The sequence below is a fragment of the Nelumbo lutea genome, chromosome 2 (genome assembly GCF_056320005.1).
Source record: "Nelumbo lutea isolate HS-2025 chromosome 2, American lotus-T2T, whole genome shotgun sequence".
Classification (NCBI taxonomy): Eukaryota; Viridiplantae; Streptophyta; class Magnoliopsida; order Proteales; family Nelumbonaceae; genus Nelumbo; species Nelumbo lutea.
Genome location: NC_142685.1, coordinates 66,182,788 through 66,193,806, shown reverse-complemented (window position 1 = coordinate 66,193,806; position 11,019 = coordinate 66,182,788). Strand labels below are relative to the sequence as shown.

Below are 11,019 nucleotides of genomic sequence, written 5' to 3'. Positions count from 1 at the left end.
ATTCCCAGCAATCGTTTGTTGGAGGAAGGATAGAAAGAAAACTTTTCCTTCAACTGTAGTTTCTCATGGTATCAGAGCATGAATAATAGCCCCTGCATCAAGCGAGTAGAGCCTCTTTCCTTCTGCCAAGTCCCAAAGTAGAGTTCGACCGTCTTTGCCACCACTGGCACAAAGAGAGCCATCGGGCGAAATTGCAACAGTGTTCACGTAACCTCCGTGACCCGTCAACATGCAACGCAATTTGCAATTGGTAAGGTTCCAAACCTTCACGACCTGATCCCAAGATCCAGAGACAATAGTGGGTTGGAATGTATTGGGGCTGAACCTGACGCAACTCACCCAGTTGGTGTGGCTGTCAGCATCCTGAATTGTGTACCTGCATTCTCCAAGTGTATTCCAAAGCTTGATAGTGCGGTCCCGAGAAGCAGAGGCGATTTGAAGGTTGTCGATAGAGAAGGCAACGGAGAGGACATCCTTGGTGTGACCATTGAAACGGCGAGTGGTAATGCCGGTATTAAGGTCCCAGAGACGGAGCTCGCTGTCCCAAGAGCCGAAGAGAGCAAACTGACTGTTGGAGGAGAGCACGACATCCTCCACGAAGTGAGAATGACCGGTGAGACGGCGGTGGGGGACACCATATGTTCCCTTTTCTTTGGTAAGATGCCAGACAAGGACAGACTTGTCACGGGAAGAAGAAATGATCATGTCAGAATTATCGATAGGAGTGGCAATGGCGGTCATGGACGTGGAGTAGTACAGAGAGCAAATGCTGTGCAAGCGGTAGGGCAAACTTCCGAACCAATCTACGCGATAGAAGGAGATCGTACAACATTCAGTGGATTGACTAATGAACAGTGGTCCACTTTTCTTAATCTCTTGAATTCTTGCAAACCCAACACAAGTGAGAAGGTGACAAGTATGAATTGGATAATTGATATAGGAGCCTCACACCATATGACCGGGAACTTGAATCACTTGCATGATACCGAGACCGTGACTGGTTGTTAGGTTGGATTGCCTGATGGAAAGCATGTCAAACTGTAATATCCAATTCACTAATAAGTTTTGTGTTATACAAGTCTGCACTTCGAGGATGGTGATTGGTGCGGGTGAACTATGTGGAGGGCTCTACTGCTTCAAAGGTGCATAGTCAAGCAAGGTTCATAAAGCAGAAGTCGAAGTTTCATACGAGTTATGGCACAAGAGAATGGGTCATCCCTCCGAGAAAGTAATTAAACTTCTTCCTGATGTAAACATTAGATGTGGTGGTGGAAATAGGATTTGTGGTGTTTGTTCAAAAGCCAAACAGACAAGAGGTACGTTTGATTCTAGTGAAAATAATGCTAAAAGGATTTTCGATTTGATTCATTATGATTTATGGGGTCCGTACTCCGTACGGGCGTCTTTTGGTGCCTCATATTTTTTTACTATTGTTGATGATTTCTTGCGAGCTATTTGGATTTTCTTACTTAATGACAAAAGTGAAGTGGGCAAAACGATCGGAACTTCTTCACTATGGTTAAAACGCCAATATGAAAAATTGGTGAAGATAGTTACAAGTGATAATGATACTGAATTTACTTACTTGAAGGAATATTTTTCTGAGCAAGGTATAATACATTAGACCTCATGTGTTGGAACACCGCAACAGAATGGACGTGTCGAGAGAAAGCATAGACATATACTGAATGTTGCCAGAGCCCTTAGATTTCAGGCTAATCTTTCTATTGAGTTTTGGGGAGAGTGTGTTATGACTACTGGTTCTCTGATCAATAAGACCCCCTCCACTCTGCTTTTGGGAAAAACACCGTATGAGATGTTCTATGGGCAGAAACCAAGCTACAAACATATAGGAACGTTTGGGTGTTTGTGTTATGTGCGAAGCCTAAATCGTACTAGGGATAAGTTTGCTAGTAGAGCCAGACGTTGTGTCTTTGTGGGATACCCCTTTAGCAAGAAGGGGTGGAGAGTTTATGACTTAGAAAACAATGAATATTTTGTTTCCAGGGATGTGGTGTTTTCAGAAACTGAATTTCCCTATGCTATTGAAGAAAAACAAGTTGAACACAGACACAATGATGGTAATCTTGATTATAACCAGGTGGAGACTGAAGTGTATGACGAGGAAGATAGTGAAAGTAAAAGAGATAGTACTCGTGAGGTCATAAGAGAGGGAGAACAAAGCGACAGGTGTGAAAATAATTAAGGGGAGTATGATGTAAGGGGGGTTCTATGGAAGAAACGAATGTAGGGAATGAGCAACTTGGACGAGGCCATAGAGTGAAGCACCCTTCCAGTCGTCTCAAGGACTACATCGTACACACCACATGGTGTTCCAACCACAGTCTAAGCCCCTTTGCCAGTTCACCTCGCCGATCACACTCCTCGGGTACTCCCTATCCTATAACACAGTATGTGAATTGTGATAAATTTTCTTTGTGACACTGCTCTTTCTTAGCAGCTGTCACAACTAGTCATGAGCCCTAGAGTTATTCAGAGGCTGTCAAGGACTCGTTGGAGAGAAGCAATGAGAAAGGAAATTGAAGCTTTAGAAAACAATAGAACCTGGACATTAGAGAACTTGCCACCAGGGAAGAAGGCTCTCGAAAGTAAATGGGTCTACAAGATAAAGTACAACTCATATGGCACAATAGAGCAGTACAAGGTGCACTTGGTGATCTTCGGAAACAAACAGGTTGAAGGGATTGACTTCAATGAAACGTTTGCGCCTGTGGCAAAGATAGTTACAGTTCAGACATTCCTTGCAGTTGTTGCGGCTAGAAACTGGGAACTGCATTAGATGAATGTGCAGAATGCATTTCTCCATGGAGATCTGCAAGAAGAAGTGTATATGAAGATGCCTCCTGGATTTGCTTCGAGACTACCTGGAAAGGTGTGCAAGTTGCATAAGTTGCTTTATGGTTTGAAACAGGCCCCTCGTTGCTGGTTCGCTAAACTCACAACACCCTTGAAACAGTATGGCTTTACCTAGTCACAATCTGATTACTCATTGTTTACGCTTCGATGGAACCACAAACAGTTAAATATTTTAGTTTACATGGACGATCTTGTCATCTCTAGAAATAACGGCAATGCCATTTGGAGATTCAAGAAGTATCTCAGCCAATGCTTCCACATGAAGGACTTGGGAACTTTGAAATATTTTTTAGGAGTGGAGGTCACAAGAAGCCAAAAAGGCATTTTTCTTTGTCAGTGGAAGTACGCGTTGGATATCATATCAGAAACTGGTTTGTTAGGTGCTAAGCCAACTAGACTTCCCCTAGAACAAAATCATAAACTAGCTCTAGCAGATGGTCCTCTGATGATAAAGTCGGAGAGTTATAGGAGGCTAGTGGGTCGTTTAATTTACTTGACCATTACCCATCCTAAATTGTCCTATTGTGTGCATGTGCTTGCTCAATTTATGCAGAACCCCCGTGAAGAACACTAGGAGGCGGCTTTGCATGTGGTGCGATATTTGAAAGGTGACCCGGGACATGGAATTTTCCTTCCAGCTGACATTGATATTCGATTGTATGCCTACTGTGACTCTGACTAGGCCGGGTGTCAACTGGCACGACGCTCTCTCACAGGATACTTTGTTTTATTGGGCTGAACACCTATAACGTGGAAGACAAAGAAGCAACTTACAGTGTCCAGATCATCAGCTGAGGCAGAATACAGGTCTATGGCAACAACTGCATGTGAGTTGAAATGGTTAAAAGGGTTGTTGCATTCATTAGGAGTTGATCATCTTAACCCTATGCGGTTATACTGTGATAGTCAAGCAGCCTTGCATATCGCTGTGAATCCGGTCTTCCATGAGAGGATTAAACACATTGAAGTAGACTATCACTTTGTCCGCAGTGAAATCCAGAATGGGAATATATGGCCTTCCTATGTCCAGACTTCAGAGCAACTTGCCGATATGTTTACAAAGGCCCTGGGCGGGCAACAATTTGAACATCTTCTTGTCAAGTTGGGCATTTCCCATTTACATGCTCCAACTTGAGGGGGGTATTAAGCGAGCAAGCGAGCCTTATCTTAGAATCGCCTTATCCTTTATACACCTTATCCTTATCTCTTGTATGTTTTAGTTGTTCTTGGTTTTGTTTTTCATTGTTCTTTTAGGAGACTGTAATTACATTCCTAGTGGTGAGCCGAACTCTGCTCTCTATATAAATTCCCAGCAATCGTTTGATGGAGGAAGGATAGAAAGAAAACTTTTCCTTCGACTGTGCTAGACTTTGAACAAGTGCTCCAAAGTCTTCCAAGCGTCAGTTACATCATCTCTGACGGCTTCCTTTCGTGGACACAAAAGTCTGCGTCCAAGTTCGGAATACCCAGGGCGATATTCTATGGGATGAACGACTTCGCCGCGAGCATCTTCCATGTGGTGATTCATAATTGATTCATTGCAAATGTCAAATCAGACGACGAGCCCTTTACCGCTCCTGATTTCCCTTGGCTCAAATTCACTAAGAACGATTTCACTCATCCCTTTGACATGGCTGAGCTTAGCGGTCCCCATTACGAATTTATCATAGAGGAAGGCATAGCAGGTTCCGAAAGCCAGGGTATAGTGGTCAACAGCTTCTGCGAGCTGGAGACAAGATTTATAGAATACTGGCATCGGGAGCACTTCTATAGAATACTGGGATCGAGAGCACTTCTTCCTTCATCACACCCGTCTGTAGATTTGGGACGTTTCAAAAAGAGAGAGAGAGATTAGATACAGAGGAAGAAACAACTTTGAACAAAGAACAGAGGAGAAAAAACTCACCGACCTCGGGCGGAAGTCCGTGGTAGTTCCAACGCCGTTCGTCGTCGGCTGAGTCTATCTCCCTATTTTCTTCTTCCTCCGTCTCCCTCCCAGATCTGTACTTGCGACGATTTATAGATCTGGGACAAGTCCATGGTGGTTCCAGCGCCGTTCGTCGTTGACCGGAGTCAACTTTTGCCGAACCTCCGCCATTCCGTATTTGCAGCGATCGCCGTCGGTGACGATGGCGATGGCAGCCTGTTTGAGAGGGATTGAGTTAAATTAAAATAGGGATAAAAATGTAAATTCCATACCTTTTTCGTCCTTATAAATTTACCCTTAAAATTTTGATTTGTAATTTGGTAGATTTAATCGGTTAACCAATTAATAAATTGCCTTTTAATTTTCACACATCGCGGGTTTATATATACGTACATAACCACCAACCGAATCGAACCATCGGGCTTTAATGTTTATTAAACCAAAATAGATTGGTTACTTTTTAAAGTCGACCATCTCAGGTTAAATCAGTCTGTCGGTTTGAAAAAAACAAAGCATATATATGAACAACCCTACAAAACAAGTTGAACACGTTACACTCTCCATTTTATTAATTACTAAATACACAAATTGGTGTAAAAATAACCCATATAACTAGGTTAGTATTCCAATAAAAAAAGACACTGAATTGGTTATGGGTGAGTTAAAGTGGCCTCCTATTTGATTTTTTATTATTTTTCAGAAATAAAAGATTTCATAAATTTTTGAAATGTCATAAAGACCAAAAAGAATTAAAATCAAGGTTCAAAATATCAATACGTTTATATCGGGCACTATCGATAGTTTTTTTTTTTTTTAATTTTTTTTTTCGAATTTGATTCAGAAAGGCCCTTGATTAACATTAACACTCAACAAAATCAAAGTTCAAAATCTAAAAAGGTCTAGCTGCAGGTCTTACCGCCTTCCTACATTTAACTAGATTCGACTTGGGTGGATACGCAAGGAGGGCCTACATCCAGTCTGATATAGGCAGATATGGCAAGGCCTCGGATGGCGCCACATGGCATTGGCTGGATGGGATCTTGTTCATTCATCTCTAATTACCTCCAACCACTCAATGGCAAGGTCAAGTATAAAAGGGGGTACCCAGCTTCAAGGTAAATCATCTTGCTCATTCTTGCTTTCTAGCTTTCCTACTTGCTTTAGTCCAACGGCTGTGGAGTCGTTGACCCGACAACCCGAATCAATGTGTGCCACATGGCATCGACCTCAGGAATGCGAAATGACTCCAAAGAAACTAGTCAGTTTGCCTGCCAACTCCGGGTGAGGAGCGATCCACTGCCTGTCTCGTGCACGGCCACGATTGATCAACATCAACGCTCATCCCACATACGGGTCCACGACAACACTCGTACAGGGCACGATCAACGAGCGTGGATGCCTCACACCCTACCAGGCATGGACCCGCACTCTCAGCCTACCAAGATTCTCCAAAGAGGTGAAGTGAACAAGGAAGTAGTTGCCACAGGACGACCAAGTGGAGCTCTCAGCAGCCGAGGCCGACGCCTCCATGCCTCCAAATGATGCTCTCTTTGACCAAGCTGAGGCCTCTGCTAAACGTGCCATTTGATGTCCCAAGCATTATAATACTCTCTTCGACTGAAGTCAAGGCATCCATTCAGCACACCGCTCAACCTCGAGAGTGGGGGGCAAGTGATATAGGTGAATATGGCAAGGCCCCAGATGGTGCCACATGGCATCGGTCGGATGGAATCCTCACCGTTTATCTCTAATTGCCTCCAACCACTCCATGGCAAGGTCAAGTATAAAAGGGGGTGCCTAGCTTCAAGGTAAAGCATCTTGCTCACTCTTGCTCTCTAGCTTTCCTGCTCTCGAGCGACTTCATTTAAGCCCTCGTCTCAAGCCTGGTTTGACCCCTCTCAAGCACTTGACTAACTTGATCGTCAGAGTCTCCGCCCTTGGGAGAACACCCAGGGTCTCTATTCTGTGCTCTCCTCTTACTCTCAGGTTAGACTCATCGGCTTCAGCCAGAAGGGAAGTTACCTTGTTGCCCTTGACCCCATCCTAGGCAGCAACACAATTCCTTTTAATATAACCCAAACCAAATCTAATCGTTTTATCCCGTAGCTGTATCCATTTTTTGCTCGATCAATTGACTCTCTAACAAATACATATTGCTAAATATCAATATTTTCAACCCACCCACTATTAAAACCAATATGTATGATAATTGGACAATCTCTTTCACCTAACCATGAACCGTTTAAGAAATTAACAAAAAAAAAAAAGAAAAGAAAAAGCGCAACCAATGACTAACTACGTGTTTGGCATCGGTGTTGGGAATTGATGAATGGTGACTTGACCCGACCCCCTAAGAAGGTGACACATGTACGTGACTCAACATATATAACAGCTCAACACAGGCGGACCGGCACATGGACATGACTCGACGCAGGTAACAACTCACCAAGTATCAGCTTGCCACAAAGCGAGCTCGAGTGTGCCGGCGTCCTGAGCTGCACTCCGAGCTAAGCTCACCTCAGTCCGCGAACTAGTTCACTCCAGGCCCAAGCAAGTGGGTCATCCCGAAGACAACTCGCCTCAAGCAGAATCACTTCAGCACGTCACCGGTAACTCATTATGGGGTAACCCGTTACAAAATAGCTCGCTACGGGGTAGCTCACTGTAGAGTAACTCGCTGTAGGGTAATCTGGCGCCCAACGAGAAGCTTCTTATCTAACAGAACCGTACCTGCCACACTGCTCCTGTGTCCTTTGTCTAGTGACATAGCACCTGTAGATTCAGAGAACTATGCCCATGTCTCTCGAACTGGGCGCAGTTCGTGGAAGCGTTCACCTCGCACTTCATCACTAGCAAGAAGTGTCCGAGGTCGCAGGAAAGCCCTTTGAGCATCACCCAGAAAGAGGGAGAGTCCATCTAGAGCTACATCAAGCGCTTTAGCGACACCTACCTCTCAATCCCGAACTTGGACCCCACAGTGAGACTCACCGCCACCAAGAGATGGGTCAGTCATCGGGAGTTCAAGTGGCATGTGGTAGTGAACAAGCCTAAGGACATCACCGCTTTCCTCAAGCTCGCTGACCAGTTCATCAAGACTAAAGAGGAAATGAACTAGAAGGCCAGAGCCCCAATAGAGAAGAGGAGGAGAAACGATGACAAGGCACACCATGGAAATAGTAAGAGGAAGAAGAGCAAGTCCCCGACCAGGGGAGACAAGTCGGGTTGGCACCCCCGAGATCCTCTAGTTGAGAGGACGAGTTACACCCTTCTCAACGCGAGGTAAGGGGAAATCTTAATGACAATTAAAGATGCACCATTTGTAAGGTGGCCACCCCAGATGAAGGGGGACCTCGCCACCAGGAGTAAGAATGTATATTGCCATTTCCATAAAGACCACAGTCATAGTACCGAAAACTGTAAAAGTCTCCATGACGAGATTGAGGAACTCATCCGTCGCGGGTACTTAAAGAATTTTGTACAAAAAAATAATAAAACCCAGGTAGATCGGCAAGGGGAACAGAGGAGAGACGCCCCCGAGCCCAGTAACAAGCGAGCTGTGCAGCAAGAACCACCCAAAGAAAGACCAGTCCGCGGGGTGATAAATACAATCACGTGGATCCATCGTCACGGGCTGCACCTTGACAGCAGGAAGGACCTCGATCCGCAAACTAGAACATGAAGAGCAGAACCCGTCGAAGCGCCCGTGGCCTGCAAACCCCATATCTTATGATGTGCGAGGAGTCCAGTACCCCCATGATGACGCACTGGCCATAAGGATGGAGATCAATGACTTTGAGGTCAGACGTGTCTTGGTGGATTCAGGAAGCTCAGTCGACATCCTATTCAGAAGCACCTTTGATAAGTTACAGCTCCAGGAGGATGACCTCCAGCCCGCTAGCACCACTCTAGTGGGTTTTAGTGGAGAAGAAGTTAGGCCCCTCGGTCGAATCTCGTTGCCTGTGGAGATCGGGACGTGGCCCTGCATTACAAGATTCAAGCACACCTTCCTGGTGGTGGCCATGCCCTTCCCATACAACGCCCTTATAGGAAGGCCAATCACCCACGCGCTTCGCGCCGTGGTGCCCACTTACTACCTGATGATGAAGTTCACCATGGACTTCGGCATAGGAGTAGCCCGAGGTGATCTGCTCGAGTCTCAAAGATGTTACGTAGCGGCACTAAAGGGGAAAGCCAAGCTGACAGAAGGTGTTAAGCTCGAGCGGCCCATGGAATACTCTAAAGAATGAGTCACGTCGATCGAGGAAACGGTCTCCATCCCGACTTCAAAGGAAGACCCGACCAGATTCCTCTAGATCGGAGCAACAGTAGAAGAACCCCTCCGAACTCAGCTAGTAAGTTTCCTACTCCAAAATTTAGACATATTTGCATGGTCTGGGGAAAAAATGCCTGACATAGACTCGAAAATAATTACTCGAGCGAAATACTGATCCTCTAGTCAGGCCCATTTGACAAAAGAAACACAACCTCACCCTAGAACGCTGGAGGATAGTCGACGAGGAGGTCGGGAAACTTCTTGCGGCCAACTTCATCAAGAAAGTCCATTACCGGAGCTGGGTGGCTAACCCCGTTCTGATAAAGAAGGCCAACAGTAAATGGTGCATGTGCGTCGACTATACCGACCTGAATTGGGCCTACCCGAAGGACTGCTTTCCACTCCCCAAGATTGATCGTCTAATGGACACGACCTCGGGGCATGAGTTGCTAAGTTTCTTGGATGCATACTTGGGCTACAACCAAATCAAGATGGACCCCGCCGATGAAAAAATAGCTTTCATTACCAAACTGGGCCTGTACTGCTATAAGGTCATGCCCTTCGGGCTAAAAAATGCTGGGGTGACCTACTAGAGACTTGTAAATTGAATTTTTGAGCCACTAATTGGTGACAAAGTTGAATTTTATGTAGACGACATGGTCATCAAGACCCGAATTTCAAACTATTTAATAAGTGACCTGCAATGCGTATTCGAAATCTTGCTCAAGTATAATATGAAACTAAACCCGAACAAATGTGTCTTCGGTGTCACTTCGGGAAAATTCCTAGGCTACATAGTTAGCCGACGTGGCATCGAAGCTAACCCCGAAAAGATAAAGGCTATCTTGCACATGAAGCCCCCTCGCAAGATAAAAGAAGTTTAGAGGTTGAATGGCCGAATGGCTGCCCTGAGCCGTTTCATGTCCAAGTTGGTAGATCGCTGCCTGCCTTTCTTCAAGGCCATTAAAAAAAGTAAAGACTTCGAGTGGACTAAGGAATGTCAGTCCGCCTTCGACGAACTAAAAAGTTACCTGACTAGCATCCCGGTTTTGACCTGGCCCGAGGAGGGTGACGTTTTAAATCTGTACATCTTCGCAAGTGATGAGGTAATCAGCTCGGTACTGATAAAAGAAGTAGACCGGGTCCAATGACCTATCTACTACGTGAGCAAAGTTTTGTAGGGTGCTGAAACTAGGTATCCAGAGATTGAGAAGCCAGCATATGCACTGATCACAGCAGCTCAGAAACTTTGATCGTACTTCCAACCTCACACAATCATCGTCCTTACCAATCAGCCTCTGAGACAGGTACTACTCAAGCCCTAAGTGTATAGGAGGTTGACGAAGTGGGCTATAGAGCTTAGCGAGTACGACATTCGGTACGAACCTCGAACGGCAATCAAGGCCCAAGCCTTAGCCAACTTCATGGTAGAATGCACTTTTAGCACCACCACGCCCGAACTGATGGAGATCAAGTACGCAGAAGAAGCCTCCACCAGTGCAGAACCAGCCCCAATTAGAATGAAGTCAACCTGGGTCTAGTTTCGCTCCGCCTAGACCGTATAAGATGACTCTAGCTCTGCTTCAAGTTTGCGGCATCCAACAACGAAGCGGAATACAAAGCACTAATAGTCGGACTCATGCTAGCAAACAAAGTACAAGAGAAGCACCTTGTTATTTGCAGCGACTCGCAGCTCGTGCTTAACCGGGTAACCGACGATTACGAAGCTCGCGATCCCACCATGGTCGCCTACCTTTGTAAGGCTAGGGAAGTTCTACGCAACTTCCAATCGCACTACATCAAGCAAATTCCAGGATCTGAGAATGTTGAGGCTAATGCCTTATCTCGACTAGCCAGCACAAGCAACAACTCCATGAGGACCGTATTTATAGAGAACTTGCCTCGACACAGCATTCTCGGGGGGGCAGAGGAGGTAGCTCCT

The 11,019-nt window shown here is 45.5% G+C and overlaps 1 protein-coding gene and 1 pseudogene across 2 annotated transcripts; one reads left to right on the top strand and one right to left on the bottom strand.

Annotated features, from left to right (window-relative positions):
- LOC148871291 (small ribosomal subunit protein RACK1 pseudogene) lies at positions 1 to 1,698 on the bottom strand (annotated as a pseudogene). The gene has a single exon (XR_016106499.1). The product of XR_016106499.1 is annotated as a small ribosomal subunit protein RACK1 pseudogene (transcript).
- Positions 1,699 to 8,580: 6,882 nt separating this feature from the next.
- On the top strand, positions 8,581 to 9,051 carry LOC148871290 (uncharacterized). Its single transcript, XM_088970021.1, has one exon. It carries the CDS (start codon positions 8,581 to 8,583, stop codon positions 9,049 to 9,051), a length of 471 nt encoding a protein of 156 aa, XP_088826147.1.
- Positions 9,052 to 11,019: the final 1,968 nt, after the last annotated feature.